The following is a 14,851-nucleotide window of genomic DNA, read 5'->3' on the forward strand; positions in this document are numbered from 1 at the left end:
GTCGTTGCGCGCAGCCGAGGACGCTGGGTATAAGACGGGCTGTGGCGCGATGCAGCAGCGTGGATCGTGGATGCGTGAGGCAAGGGAGCCAAAAGAGTCCTAGTGGGCGGCTTAAAGAAGCGCCATCACGTGGTTCGAGCCGGCAGTGTTTTGTACAGTGGCGGTTGCCTGGGAGAAAAGAAGCAGCGGGAAAATTGGAAAATTGGAATTGAAATTTGGGGCTTTTGTTAGTGGTTTCGTGGGTTGCAGATGGTTGTTGAAGAAGGTGAGAATGGAAAAGATAAATGTGTTGCAAACAACGCAGGAGCAATAGCTTACCGGGTCACTGCAGAGAAGCAAGCGCCAAGATGTTTGCAGCTAGATATAGCAGGTCTTTGTTCAAATGGCCAGGAACTTATGTTCAAACCTCATAAATGTGAGAGCAGGGGAACCGCAGAATCGAAACAGTCATTTATTCTCAGGAATATCTCATCGGCGACTGTCAACGCCTTTTCTCATAACTACACCTCATTCACCCCAACTACAGGGTTGGCTCTCGAACCGCCCCCCAGCACTACCAGCGCCTATTCTGTGGGCCTGGCTTCACTGAAACTTCCCGCCCTCATCAACTCTTCCATACTCATTGACTGATGTATCGCTTTAAGCATACTGCGCAACGCTCGACTAGATGAAAACCCTCTTATAGGCCATGTCCGTGCAATTTCCGGTGCAACCAATCGGACGCTTCGCCGGCGCGAGCCAGCCTGTCCGGCGACCCAAGGTGGGTGACAGCCACTTGCAGACGCGACTAACGTGGCTAATCTCACGTCGGGCAGGAAATCGCCTGCTTCTCCTACGACGATAATCATGTATTCTCACTAGGCGATGCTTCTCTCAAGTGGTACTACACCCCGCAGCTGGGCGCCGACCTCTCCAAAGGCTTCGACACCTTTGAGAAGCTCGACGACAGCAAAGACGAGCATCTCGACAGCCTGCTGAGGACCATCACAGCCCATGAACAGGACACTGGAAAGCGGATAGACGCCCACGTCGTCACGTGGCGCGGAATGATGACCAAGATCATGGCGACGCCGTTTGACAACCAGGATGGCTTCGAGATGAATGCCACCCTGTACCAGGACTGCCTCTTCATCGAAGAAAACAACGCGTACAAGGTGGCCTCGCGGCGCAACGAGGGCCAGACCCGGCGCCGGCACGGCCCGCCCCTCGAGGTCATGCAGTTCTGGGGCTACAAGTTCGAGACGCTCGCCACGCTGCCCGCGCCGTGGGGCGACACGGAGCGCGCAGTGATCGACGGCCGCGAGCACGCCGTCGTCAACAACAAGGCGCAGTACTGCTCCGTCGTGCGCACCGGCATCGGCAAGACCATACTCTGCCTCGGCGGCGAGGTCGACGCCATCTGGGACTCCAAGCCTGTGCAGCAGGGCAGCCCCATCAACTGGGTCGAGCTCAAGACGAGCGCCGAGATGCGCGGCCCGGGCGACGTGGATAACTTCCACCGCAAGCTCATGAAGTACTGGATCCAGTCGTTTCTGCTTGGCGTGCCCAAAATCATTGTTGGCTTCCGCTCGCGCGACGGCATCCTGCTCGACGTTCAGGAGATTGAGACGCACCGCATCCCCGAGACGGTCAACGGCAGGCCGAACCCGTCGTGGAACGCCGACATGTGTGTCAACTTTGCGGCGGCGTTTCTAGAGTGTGAGTCTTTGCCTGCCTTGCTCTCTTTGTGAATCATTGACTAACGCTACGTAGTCCTCATGCATACCATCAATGACGAAGGCGTCTGGCGAATCAGACGGCAGCCCCAGTCGCCCATGATTGAGGTGTACAAGGTGGAAGAGACTGGCCATGGCGACATACTGTCTGAAGAGTTCAAAAATTGGCGCATTAAACTGTCGCTTGGCGCACAGCCCACATAGAGCTGCCTTCCCACAGCAAATACACATACTCCGTAACGGCATTGGATAATATTTTTTTTGGGAATGTGTTTTTATTAATCGACCAACCCAAGTCCTCACCACTTAGTGGTACTATATAGCTAGCTATCTGCTGAGAGAGTTACAAAAGAAAAGGAAACCCATATTTGTTCCTTGCAACGCCGTATGCCTCGGCAGAGTCAATAGATTCCCTCAGAAAAGCAAATCGAAGATGGAATTGATGTTCACTCGGCTCGGTGGTTGTCACCCCGGATGCGCATGCGATCCAACCCATCTTGTTGATTTCTGGTAGTAGCCATCCTCCGCTCGTGGTATGCTGAAAAAAAAAAAAATCAAGAGTACACATGCTCATACATCCAAATCATACATTCTTCCATCGAAGATAAAACAAAAAGCAAAAAGGAGGAAAGAAGAGAAATGAAGAGATAACTCCACAAGACGCTAGATGACATGTATAAAACAAGCAACATCGTCGCTCTTCCCGATTGTTTCCCTCCGTTTCGAGGGAACCGATACCGGGGAGTATTGGTACATCGCTACTGACGCAATACGATGATAATATTCAGATTGATATTTTGTGCGTCTTTTTGTTTGGCTTTTTGTAAATTTCGTCGAGTCGCAGCGTGCGCTTATACTTGCGGCCACCGGATGCGGAGGCCGTCAGACCAACGGTTGTATAAGATATCAGCAAGCTGCTTGCAGTGCTCCATACCCGGGCCCGCCTCACCGCCAGGGTACTTCTCCTCAATCATAGATCTCTCCTTCTCGGAGCTCTTCTCGCTGAGCTGAGAAGGAGTGGGGGAGTCGGCCTGGCGGCGCCGGTGGCTTTTGAGGTGGGGGTTGTTGGAGCTCAGGATAAGCTTGGTGGGACTGCAGGCTGTGTTGGTGGTGCCATGGCTGGCCGGTGTGCTATTCTTAATCACCACCGTACCTTGGGGGGTACCATCGTCGAGCGTCACCTTGACGTTCGCCTGGCGTAGGAACGCGGCGTCGAGCTTGTTGTCTTTGGCCATGGAGGTAATGAGGTTTGCCATGAGATGGTAGACACCCCCCGGATCGATAGCATCAAGGGCCGCCAGGGCATCGGAGACCTTGCCCAGAGCTTCACGTTTCTGCATGGCAGATGTTTGAGCGTGAAGTTCAGCAATGGTGGGCTCAACAGCCTTCGTATACAATCGGCGACCAATGACGGCTTCCTTTCCAAACGGCACAACTGGAGCAGCTGCTGAAAGCGATTGGTTTTCGTCGCAGAAGACGTCGTCTGGCGAAACAGGGCGACCGAGCTGGCCCCCAGTTGAGCTATCTGATGGAACGCGACGGAACAGTCTCATGGTCGACCCCGAGTTTCCAAACGACATGTCCGGCTGGAGAGGCTTCTTTGGAGGCAGACTGCCCTTGACAGAACCACCAGCGTGCATTGCCGAGACCTGTGCAAGCGAGGGGGCTCGACGAACAGTCGACTTTCGGACAGTACCAGGCGCGGGCGAAGAGGGACCCAGAGGACCGTCGTTGAGGTCCAACTTGCGGAAACCCTCTTCGGCGCCGAGCATAGCGGAAGTCCGTCTGACCTTGATTGTCTGTCTCTTGGGAGGAGCAATAGCAATAGATTTGACCGTGTCAAAAGTCCACTCCTGATCTCCACTCTTGGGTGACATGGTCCGCAACGTTTCTTGGTAGTATATCTGGTGCTTCTGGCGATTTTGGTTGGCGTCCCACATCTGGCGCGCGGCAACTAATTCTTGAAGAGCCTCAATCTTGCCGGCGCCCCTGATGAATCGGTGACGGAGAAGTTCGCGGGCGGTTGGCCGGCGGTCGTAATCTTTGGTTAGGCACTGAGCGACAAAGTCCTTGAAGTCTCTGCTGAAGTTGCCCTCAAGCTTGGGTGGCGAGTTCTTGGGAATATGAAAGAGGACCTTCATGGGGTGGATGTGGCACAGTGGGGGCTCGCCATTGGCCATCTCCATTGCTGTGATACCAAGTGACCAAATGTCTGCCTTGAAGCTGTAGCCGTCTTGTTGAATGACCTCGGGTGCCATCCAGAAGGGCGTCCCGACAAAGGTGTTGCGCTGTGACTTGATATTGGTGAGTTGCGCAGCAACGCCAAAGTCTGCTAGCTTGACCTTGCCGCTCTCTGAGAGTAGGACATTGGCAGCCTTGATATCTCTATGAATCTTTCCTTCATCGTGTAGGTACTGAATGCCCAGCAGCAGTTCCCGGCAAATGATGGCAATATGTGTTTCGCTGAAGTTGGCGGGTTTGAGCTGCGTCGTCGTGTCAGTTGATAAATGTAGCGAGTCTGTAAGGGGAATGCTTACTAGATCCAAGCAGGATCCGCCTCCAAGGTACTCCATGACAATCCATAGCTTGTGCCCTCGTAGAAAGCAACCCTTGTACTGTGTAACGTACGGACTGGCGCATGTGCTTAGTACCGCAATTTCGGCCTGAATATCTTGAATATCGTCATCGTTGGACTCGAGGTCAATCTAGAGATTGGCCGTTAGTATGTCTGCCGTTGTGGCGAAGGGTTTGCTAGTCCCACTCACATGCTTGATGGCGACAGTTTCTCCGGTTGTCTTCTCGATGCCTTTGTACACGACACCAAAGCTCCCACCTGTGAAAGGATTGTTAGCATCCATGGCGAGACTTGGTACCACAATCAACTTACGACCCAGCTCTTCCAAGACCTGGTAGTGGTCTGCAAGTCCTTCGTCGTCCATTTTTGCCAGGACGTCGGTTCAGCGCTTAACCTTTTTCAATCTGCCCCGGATGACAGACGAGCAAGGCGGTGGTGAGGCGCTCGACGGTTGTTGAGCTTGACGGCAAAAATTGAGAGGAGAGCGACCGGGAATCGATGTCGAGTGGTTTCCGATGGAGAGAGAAGAGAGGAGAGGCTGCGTTGCGCCGTCGGCAGGGTGCCGTAATGGTTATCAAGGGCAACCCGGATGCGCGCAGACCAGAGGATGGTTGTCCGGGACAGGGTGCAAGGGTGAGCTTGGGCCTCTGTTTACAATTTTCCGCTTTAGGACAGCTGTGACGTCCGTCAGCGGGGTTCAATTTGAGAGGGAAACGACCAGAGCAGAGAGGGCAACTTTGTCGATTTTCTTGATATCGTGACATGGGAACTATGGTGTTGAAAAGGCGAATTTCAACATTGGACGAAAAAGAGGTACTGTAAATGTCTTTTTGGACGGTGCATCGTTGGAGTGGCTGGTAACATAGGGTGACAAGCGGCTCTGGTATGCAAGTGGTGTGGTCATGAGGTACGAACGGTACGTACCCCAGCTTTTCGAGCCCAGCAAGCTTGCGAACCAAATTGACAAAGGGAGAGTGCCAAGGCAGTTTTAGCGACGGCTTTGGGGGCCGTCGCAGGGTAAAGGCGCTGTTGCAACATCGTTTCTAGGGCTGTTAGGGGCCGTTTAGCGGGCTTAGAGTGGAGTGTCCTCTTGTGCAGCGCTGCCGTCGCCCTGGCAACACGTCTCGTTGCCCCTCTGTTGTTTAGCAAGCTGAATCAACTGCTAACGCTGAACTGACGCCGTTGGTTCGTCCCGCCAGCCAATTACCGATGCCTGACGAGTCTGGATCCCGGCGTAAATGAGTTTCCCCTTGCCAAAGACGGTCACCGTTCATTCCTCACCTAGATTATTGCCTTCTTTCTCTACCTCTTTGTTGGTGTCACGAGAATCTCTCAATCAACATGCCCGGTTGAGAATTCGTCAACGTCCGGTCTACTGTAGTACAAACAACCTTACCGACAGCTGCCCGACAAGAGCCGCAGCATCTGCAAACGGAGCGTGATACAACAGCTCTGCTCCCGCTTACTCAACTTCAAACCGCTTACCGATCCGAAATTTATTCACCACCAATATCATACATCAAAATTTCACAGCATCGTTACAATGGTGCCGGCACCACCACCGCTGCCCACGCAATTTCCCTGCTGGTGTAGGGCTGTTTACTCTTGGGGAGGAGAGGTTCGCACCCTGTCAATAATGCAATGCGCGCCCCCCAAATGCTGACAATAATCCAGGGCAAACGAGATCTCGGTTTTATTGAAGGAGATCTAATAGAATGTCTCAACGCCGGCGATGGCTCGTGGTGGACAGGACGACTTTATCGTGACCGCCGAACGGTCGGCTCTTTTCCATCCAACTTTGTCAGGGTTCTACCAGATGAATTTCGACCGTCCGCAAACCGCTCCGTCAGCCCTGTGCCACCTAGTATCGCCCCGAGTCCATCCCGATCGAAACCTTTCAGACGCCCGTTTGAGGCCTACGCCAAGGCTCCTCACTACACCAGTGCGAAGACGCCCATAACATTTCGGGAGGAGCCCGCCGCGAAACCAGCGACGCCCGTCAAGTCTTCGACCGCCGTTGCCAGAGCCAAGACTGGTGCAGCGGCGCTGAGGCAGGCACACACCCCTTCACCGCCTCGCATAAAGGCCTACGACCCTCGAGCTGTGTCGCCTGCACCTTCATTCCGCCGCCCGGAGCCTCCAGTTACAAACGCATACGCGCAGCAACAGTCGCCGCCCCCGCCACCTCCACCACACAAGCACGTCGCAAGAGCTGGCTCTGCTGACGTCGAACCTCCACTTGTTCTCTCAAGACACGGCTCTGTGGCTACTTACCAACCACAGCCTCCTCAAGTATCGCGGCATGGATCGCAAGTCTCGTACCATAGCCCAGAGGACTTCCAAATACATAGATCAAACGGCTCTTACGCTGATCGTCGTTGTGATGACCACAACGATCAGTTCAGCACGCCGCGACGAACTGGCTCATTTCCGGACCAGTCCCCTGGCGGAAGCAATGGAATGACGCCCTCACCGCTTCGCGAAGCAATGGATGGTGTAATGGAACAGCTTGATGAGCTGGAAGGGCTGAGCAGATCAGGCGAGTCACCAGGAGCCGAAATCGATCCATGGGCACCCGAGTCTTTTGGCCTAGAGTCCCGAGCGCCACGCGCATATGAACCCGAGCTTGGCAGACCTCGAACTTCGATGGGCATTGCCCAATCGGATGAAGGCTACGAGACATGGAGTGGTGAATCTTCTCAAGGCGATGGGCATAAGCGCACCCGACAGGAAGAGACCTCAGAGCTTCCGCAGTTGAGTAACTACGTCCAAAGAATGGAGAAGCGTTTCCAGAAGATGCACCAGCACAGCAACAGTATGCCTGTTGTAGAGACTGATGGGCCGCCACTACCGCCACCCAAGAACCAGCATTACACCAGACCTAGCTCTTCAGCCGGAGACCGCACCGTGCCTGAAAGGGCATTGAAGTCTCAGAAATCGGCCTACGACATGAGAGACAAGGACGTCATCGGGCGCACGTATACAACGAAAACAAACGCAACAAATTCGTCGTCCGGCAACCAAAGCAGTACTAGCTATGCCACCCAAAGCAGTGGTAGAACTCTGTGGAGCGGTGTGTCGGCCAGTGCTTTCAGCTCAACAAGCGCGGGAAGCATGGCTAGAAATCACCATCGAACCCAAAGTGCCTTGCCCATGCGTGATACCGACCTCGACCGACCAGATTCACCATTTACAGGCGTATCCTATCACAGCAGCCATGCCACGAATGCTAGTGCCGCTGCCAGACCAATGTCGCAAGCTGTATACGAGGATCCATCTGCAGGACTGGGCGGACTGGTTCAACCAAAAGCCCCAAAACGCAACATCTTCAAGAAAATATTCGAATCCGCCAAAACTGGTGTCGCCAACAATCGCGGCAACCTCGCAGGTGGACTCGGACATGAGCCAGGTAATGCTTCGCCTTTCAATCGCTCTTATGGTGGCGGCCCGGCGGTGGGCTCTTCCCGTACGGCGGGCATGCGTTCAAATCTGGATACGTTACGGGAAGCGAACACAGGCCCTATTGATTGGGTGCAAGTGCGTCGTGACATCAACAGATCGAATTCGTTGAGCAAGATCGAGCGGGCAGAACGACGAGACCGTTGTCAGATTCAGGATCACGCGGCTTTGAACCCAGTTGACGAGCTCTATGAAAGCATCGAGGGCGACGAAGCGGCGGATGGAAACCCTGTTCTAGACTCGCTCAACTACCAGTCTATCAATCTGACGCAAGTTGACAAGAACTCGCGATTTATCAACGAAGCCTCCCCCATGACGACAGCAATCTCCTTGGCAACCACCTACGTTTGCAGACCTTACCGCAGCGATGTACAGCGTCTGCGGGCCATCTTCACATGGGTGAGCGAGAAAATTGTCTGGGAAGAAGATTTTGAAGGCGAGATCAACACACGCGAAGTCATTCAATCGAGACGCGGGTGTGCGGAAGAGTACGCCGTGCTTGTTATGGAAATGTGCCTCGCCGTTGGCATTACCTGTGAAGTGGTACGGGGATACCTCAAGATACCTGGTGAAATAGCGGACAGCAGCATAGCGCCGCGACCAAATCACTGGTGGAATGCGGTGCTCGTGGATAACGAATGGCGCATGATGGACTGCTGTCTAGCCAGCCCGTCAAACCCGAAGCGAAGCCGATACTCGACTCTGAGCAGCAATGTGGCGGAACCTTGGTGGTTCCTCACCAGACCTTCGGAGCTCTGCTGGACACATGTTCCAGAACACCATGAACAACAGCACATTGTACCGGCAGTGGCTCATGAGATTCTGCTCAACCTCCCCTGTGTCTGCCCTACTTTCTTCAAGGATGGAGTCGAGATGGTAGACTTCAATACTTCATCCACCAGAATCGAAGACTTGGAAATGGTTCACCTCAAGATGAACGTTCCGTCCGATATTGAGCTGGTAGCGGAAGTTGAAACTCGCGCTTACTCGCAAGATCACGACGGAGACGTATTCGAGAGCGGCGAAGTGGTTAAAACGAAAGCACTGGTGCAGGCAGAGTGGTACGGTGGTGTCAAGAGGTACACAATCAAGGCGCTGCTGCCGGGTGATGAGGGCCAAGGAGTGCTCAAGGTTTATGCGGGCACACGCGGCTTGATGCATAGTATCAAAGATGTACCACACCCGTTGGCCCTTGCGCTACCTATTATTCATACAGGAGAGAACCCTCCTTATCAGTTTGTAACGCGACACCCGACGCCTCACGCACAGCGTAACGACATATACATTGTGCAGCCGCAATGCCAGCGTCTAGCACTCAACAACACATTTGTATTTGCTATCCGCCAGCACCCATGCCTGTCGGCCGCCGAATTTCAGTCAAACCTGACACCATCTTCGAACCCCGGCCGGACCAGCCCGAACCCCTTTGCGCGTCCGAGCTCATCGATGAGCATGGCGGCGTCCAGCGTCAATGGTTCCAATCCTAGTTCAGCAAGCGGCACTGTGGCGGGCCACAAGCCAGCGAAGCTCGCGATCCAGACGCCTGGCGGCAAAATTCTCCGTCTTATGAGGAAGGAGGACCGCAAGGGGATCACGGTGACGGGACGCGATGACGATGAGATGAGCGATGGCGGCACATGGGAGACGATTATCAAGTGCTCGGAGACGGGCATTTGGAGAGGTCTCGTTCTGGCGGACCGAACAGCTCGTTGGTGCGTGTTTGCCGAATGGCATTGCGTTGGCTAAGAACAGCCCAACAGAGCCGAAGATGGTTTTGTTTTGTTTTATTTTTTTTAATTTGTGTCATTTTCGTTTTCCTTTTCTTGCCATGTTGGAAACGACCTGCATCATCCTGGAGTTCCGGCACATACTAAGCAGACCCAAGCTCGCAATGAATGACTCGGCTATTTCGAACGAGGATCGAGACATGAAGGATGAGGCTTGTATTTAGAATACTTTGAATGAATCTTGTAACAATAGTTGCGGAGTCTGGGCAGGTATGATTTGTTATGAAATAGTTTTTATTAATGCCAACCTTCTTTTCCCCCAGGACAGTTGTACTTCGTATAGGGTTACCTCAAATCATTATGTCATTGGGCTACTACGAAGTATGCGTGCAGCTATTTGGTGTGCCAGGCTGAAACTCTATCTTGGCCTTGACTCGCATCATGGCCACCTGGCATGAAATAGTGGAGGTTGGCGGCCTCGATGTAGAATGGACGTACATGCAAACAATTTCTTTATTGCAGGCAGCGGTCTGAAATTCATCTAGTGTACGACGCGGTGACTTTTTTCTTTCGGTGCAGCCTTGTCATGCGGGCGCGCAAACTCCGTACTAACCTAGGTACCTAGAGAGAAGGAAGGTATGGAAATAGACCATGCGCGTGGCACCAAGGCAGCAGGTATTACCCGTTGGCTTGAGGACATGAATGGAAAAAAATCATGCCGCTTGTCTAAAACCCAAAGGAGAAGGAGAAGCCAGTGGAAAAGGTCATCTTTCATCGACACGGCGCCAAACTCGGCGAAACGGTCACCCCGTTGCCCTTTCTCCTGCCCATTTATTACTAGTGACAGCATCTGCCCAAAGAGCACTCGAGCGCCACCACCAGCCCATTCCTTTCCGCTCCAAAACCTGGTAGGGGTAGTGCTACTTTCTTCTCGCCCAAAACCCATCCACGAAAATCCAACGACAAACTTTGACCGAAGCGAGAAAAGGGGCGCGGCACGAATAGAGAGCGTCATTAAAGGCAAGCCACTCGGCTGAATTTATTTCTCGCTGGCCGCCCTCTCAGCGACGCGAAACGACCCCCGTTCCCTTGTCTGCCGCCGCGACACACCCACCCCCCATCCTCTCGCGATCGACAGCGATGCAGCTAGGGGCTTGAACCAAACGACGACGAGACTTTTGTGAGCGCGCATCTGTCCGAACCACTTCGCCCCCCCAGCCGGCAACCCGACGAATTGGAAAATCGCAGCGCGCGCGAACCCCCGGCTCATGGTGCGGCCATCATGACATACCAAGGCGCGCTCCCGCCCGGCCAGGGCTATCCTGGCCAAGGGGACGTGTATTCCGGTGGAGGTGGCGGCGCGCCCGGTCATCAGGCCGGGTATGCCTATCAGCAGCAGCAGCCGCCGCCGCCGCAGCAGCAGCAGTATCACGGCCAGCATCATCAGATGCCGCAGCAGCATCAGCATCAGTTTGCCCAGCAAAACGGATCGCATCCCAACACCAACGGCCTCTACGCCAATGGCATGGGCCAGGCCCAGTTCCACCAGCAGCAGCATCAACAACCCCAGCATAATCATCATCAGTTCCAGCAACAGCAACATTACCAACAGCAGCAGCAGCATGCCGCACAGATGCAGCAGTTTGGTACCGGCGTCGGCGGCGCAATGGGAGCCGGCGTGTACCACGGCGGCTTCCAACAGGGCTTCTCCCAACATCAACAGGCGCAGCAGCATCAACAGGTGCAGCAGCATCAACAGGCGCAGCAACATCACGATGTCCGACAATTCCCCCCGTCCAACGATGTCTGGCGCCAATCGCAGTCGCCCTCAGTCCAACACGCCATGACGCCGACACAGATGCAGGCCACGGTGATGCAGCAGCAGCGCTCCCAGCAGCAACACTTCCAGCAGCTTCAACAGATGCACGCACAGCAACAATCCCCTCAGCTTTACAACAGCTCCCTTTCTTCGCCGCAAGTTCAGGCCCAGTCGCGCCCGTCGCCTCGCCCCCGACAGCCGTCGATACCGGCCCAGCACATCCACGAGTACCAGCGACGCATCTCCCAGTCGCCGATCCCGCAGCAGCCGTCACCGATCCCACGACAGATGACGCCGCGGCAAGCGCCTTCAACGCCGCTGGCTCATCACCAGGCCCATCCGGCACACGCCCAGACGCAGATGCAGCACCAGCACCAACAGCAACAATACCACCAGCCACAGCCTCAGCAGCCGTATCACCAACACCTGCACTCGCCACATGTGCAATCGCCGCAAATGGTGCAGTCGCCACAGTTGCAGCAATCCCCGCACATAATGAGCCAGCAGCAGATGCAGAAACAACAACACCAGTCGTTGACACCGCAAACGCCGACGACCCCGCTACCGCAAGTGCCGCAGCAAACGCAACCACCTCATCAGTTGCATGTACAACCACAACAATTGCACAATCCCCCAGATCCGGAATCAGAACCCGAATCTGAACCCGAACCAGAGCCTGAGCCCGAACTTGGGATTGAACCCGAGCCTCAACCGCAACCTTTACACGACGAACTGAATAATATCGATGCCTTAACAAGCGTCACTCAAGACTCTGGACTGGACGAGGTGCAGATTGAACAACAGCTGCAGAGTGAGCAATTCCACTTTGTCAACCTGCAAGATATACAAAACATTCCTCCGCCGCCACCTATGCCGACGATGGAGCTTCAGAGCATCGACCCTCGCGATCTAACTCTAGGCTTCTCAAAACCGCTACTCGACCCTTTTCCCCTCCCGTTGAAGACCGACCCTGAACCCGAACAGAAAGATACAACAATGCCAAACGCGCCGTCACCGATTCTAGAGCCGAAATCAGAACCTTTACCAGAGCCCAAACTAGAGCCTATACCGCAGCTCAAAGAAGAGCCCAAGCCAGAACCGCCGAAGCCGAAACCCCGCAAGGAAACAAAGGTAGAGCCGCCGAAGCCCTGGCTCAAATCAAGCCCGAAACCTCCCCCGCCTAAGTCACCCTCGGTGGCGCGTTCGCCGAGCATCACCAAGCGATCGCCGGCGCCACAGCACAAGCTTCGACCTGTCAATACAGGCCCGATTATGGCAGCGGTAGCGGAGGAATGTATCGGCAAGGCGCGATCGCAGGCGCACGACGTGGCCATGTGTCTGGACCCGGACGATGTGACCGAATACCATAGATTAATCTCCACGGGTCTTTCTTGCTTCGAGGGCATGCTGCAGACGACACGTCTAACACCACGGGAAGAGGCGCGAATTCGTCTGCGCTATGCCACCGTGCTACACGAAGAGACGGAAAACATCATGGAGGCGGAAACTGCTCTGACCAAGGGCATCGCGCTGTGTGATAAGCACCGCATGATGGATCTCAAATACTGCATGCAGTATTCCATGCTGAAGCTCCTCTTCCAACGAAATCACAAAGCGGCGCTCAAGGCTGTCGATGGGCACATCTCCAACTGCGAGGGCTTTAAACATGTGCCTTGGTATTACGCTTTCCGTTTGCTAAAGGCAACCTTTTACATGGAAATGGGCAACGCATCGGAGGCGTCGGCGCTCGAAAACATTCGAGCCATCCAAAATGTGGCATCCACTCGCGGGGACAATGCCCTGAGCATCTTTGCCTCTGTCCTCGAAGGCCTGGCGCTGCTCAAGACGGCCAGGGAAGGCAGCATTGAAAAGGTGCAAAGTTGCATCGCGCAGGCTGCCAAGTTTCAGTTCGACCCCACGATTCGGATTACGCAGCTGGACATGTTGGTTCTTCTCCTGGATTTTGCCGCCAGTCTGCACCACCAGAATCCGGATGCGACATCGGTCAAGCTGCGCGAGCTGCAGAGGAAGATTGATGACTGCGAGAACTGGAATAATGTCAAGGCGGATTTCATGGTACCGATCAAGAAGCAGGCAGCCAGCTCTAACATAGTTGGCCAGGATACGGCGTCCATTGTCGACCCCGGCGACGGCACCACGGAATCCGACAACTTGGTCATTACTTTTATGACCAAGATAGAGCTACGGTCTCTCATGTAAGCGGCACCAATATTTCATCACCGATACTATACTAATACTGTTTAGATTCATGTTCAGCGGGCTTTCTTCTTTGCATAAGCAATCATCAAAGTCTACAGAGTTCTGGCTTGAAGGGTCCAAGATCCTTGAAACGTGGGACGAATCTACACTAGGCATCCCGTACGGACCACCGGTATCTCTACACACGGCGATCAAGCAGCGTCAATGGCGCACCGAAGGCCAAGCGTACATGGCAGTCATGCTTGGACTGCTTGAAGCCACACACTGCCAGTGGGCTACAGTCAAGGGGTACATGGATAAGCTGGAGGGCCTGCTATCGGATGAGTCGCAGCCGACGTTGAAGCTACTTGCATTGTACCTATCTGGCGTCTACCACCAGGGTTTGGGCGAGCTGCAAACTGCCTTGGACATATTCCAACGCGACAGATTTACAGAGCCTCTCACGAAAAGCTACGGCCTCAAGGTCGGCGAGCAAGAAGTGTCGATGCTGGCTGGCCTCAACAGGCTCTGGATCATGCAGCATGACTCATGTCGCGACGACGAGGAGACGATCGACCTTATCGAACAGCTGCAACCCCTCTGCAACACCCACTGGAACATTGACCTGCGCACGGCCTGGCACAATGTTATGGCCGCCCTGGTCACGGACCCGCCGCAACAGCTGAACCAGCAAAAGCAACACATTCAAGCGGCTATGAGCGGCTCCAAAGTGACGGCCAACATCATCAGCGCCGCCGTGACGCTCTGCATCATGCGCAGCCGTTTCTTTGAAAACGTCATTGGGGACCAGGCACTAAAAAGCGCGCGCGCGGCGGCCAAGCAGGCCCAGCGCAGCGGTAACGTCCTTTGGCAGAGTGTCGCCGACGGCATGTTGGCACACTCATACGACGTGCAGGGCCAGCGGGACGAGTCGAGGCTGGAGTGGGAAAAGGCGACGACGGAAGCGAGGAATGCATTCAAACGGAGTTGAGAGAGAGAGAGGCAGTGTACCCCCTCGGGTCGTTTTGGCATATCTGTACTGTACTATTTAACATGCTAGTTTTCTTAGTTGTTGCGGAGGATATCATGGGGAGGAAACTTTTATGCTTGGCGTTTCAAGGTGTTTATGTCATGGGCATTTTATACGAGAGGACTTATGAGGAATCAAACACACTGCAGAGAGTTTGCATAGCACGGATGATGATGGGGGTCAGAGACAAAAATTGTATATTCCATGAAAAATTTAACATCCTTTTTTGTCTTGTTTACAATCACGCACCATTGGCTGAAATAACTATGATGTCACTTTTTACAGGATCCCAATTTCCGCTAAAACGCCGCCCATTGTCCTATGCAT

At 54.2% G+C, this 14,851-nt stretch overlaps 3 protein-coding genes across 3 annotated transcripts; 2 read left to right on the forward strand and 1 right to left on the reverse strand.

Moving 5' to 3' along the window:
• Positions 1 to 688: 688 nt before the first annotated feature.
• CCM_03755 (Dhp1-interacting protein Din1) lies at positions 689 to 1,919 on the forward strand (the record flags this gene model as incomplete). The annotated part of the gene is made up of 3 exons (XM_006668903.1): positions 689 to 760; positions 816 to 1,698; positions 1,753 to 1,919. 3 exons carry the CDS (start codon positions 689 to 691, stop codon positions 1,917 to 1,919), a joined length of 1,122 nt encoding a protein of 373 aa, XP_006668966.1.
• A 647-nt stretch (positions 1,920 to 2,566) lies between these two features.
• Positions 2,567 to 4,654, reverse strand: CCM_03756 (Mst3-like protein kinase, putative; the record flags this gene model as incomplete). Its single annotated transcript, XM_006668904.1, has 2 exons — positions 2,567 to 4,420; positions 4,481 to 4,654. 2 exons carry the CDS (start codon positions 4,652 to 4,654, stop codon positions 2,567 to 2,569), a joined length of 2,028 nt encoding a protein of 675 aa, XP_006668967.1.
• A 2,123-nt stretch (positions 4,655 to 6,777) lies between these two features.
• On the forward strand, positions 6,778 to 14,485 carry CCM_03757 (cytokinesis protein Cyk3; the record flags this gene model as incomplete). Its single annotated transcript, XM_006668905.1, has 12 exons — positions 6,778 to 7,105; positions 7,184 to 7,268; positions 7,536 to 7,699; positions 7,808 to 8,880; positions 9,019 to 9,461; positions 9,730 to 9,746; positions 9,820 to 9,857; positions 10,094 to 10,151; positions 10,772 to 11,708; positions 12,054 to 12,106; positions 12,356 to 13,511; positions 13,561 to 14,485. The coding sequence occupies 12 exons, from the start codon at positions 6,778 to 6,780 to the stop codon at positions 14,483 to 14,485; spliced, it is 5,277 nt and encodes a 1,758-aa protein (XP_006668968.1).
• Positions 14,486 to 14,851: the final 366 nt, after the last annotated feature.

This window comes from Cordyceps militaris (assembly GCF_000225605.1).
Source record: "Cordyceps militaris CM01 unplaced genomic scaffold CCM_S00003, whole genome shotgun sequence".
NCBI classification, from domain to species: domain Eukaryota; kingdom Fungi; phylum Ascomycota; class Sordariomycetes; order Hypocreales; family Cordycipitaceae; genus Cordyceps; species Cordyceps militaris.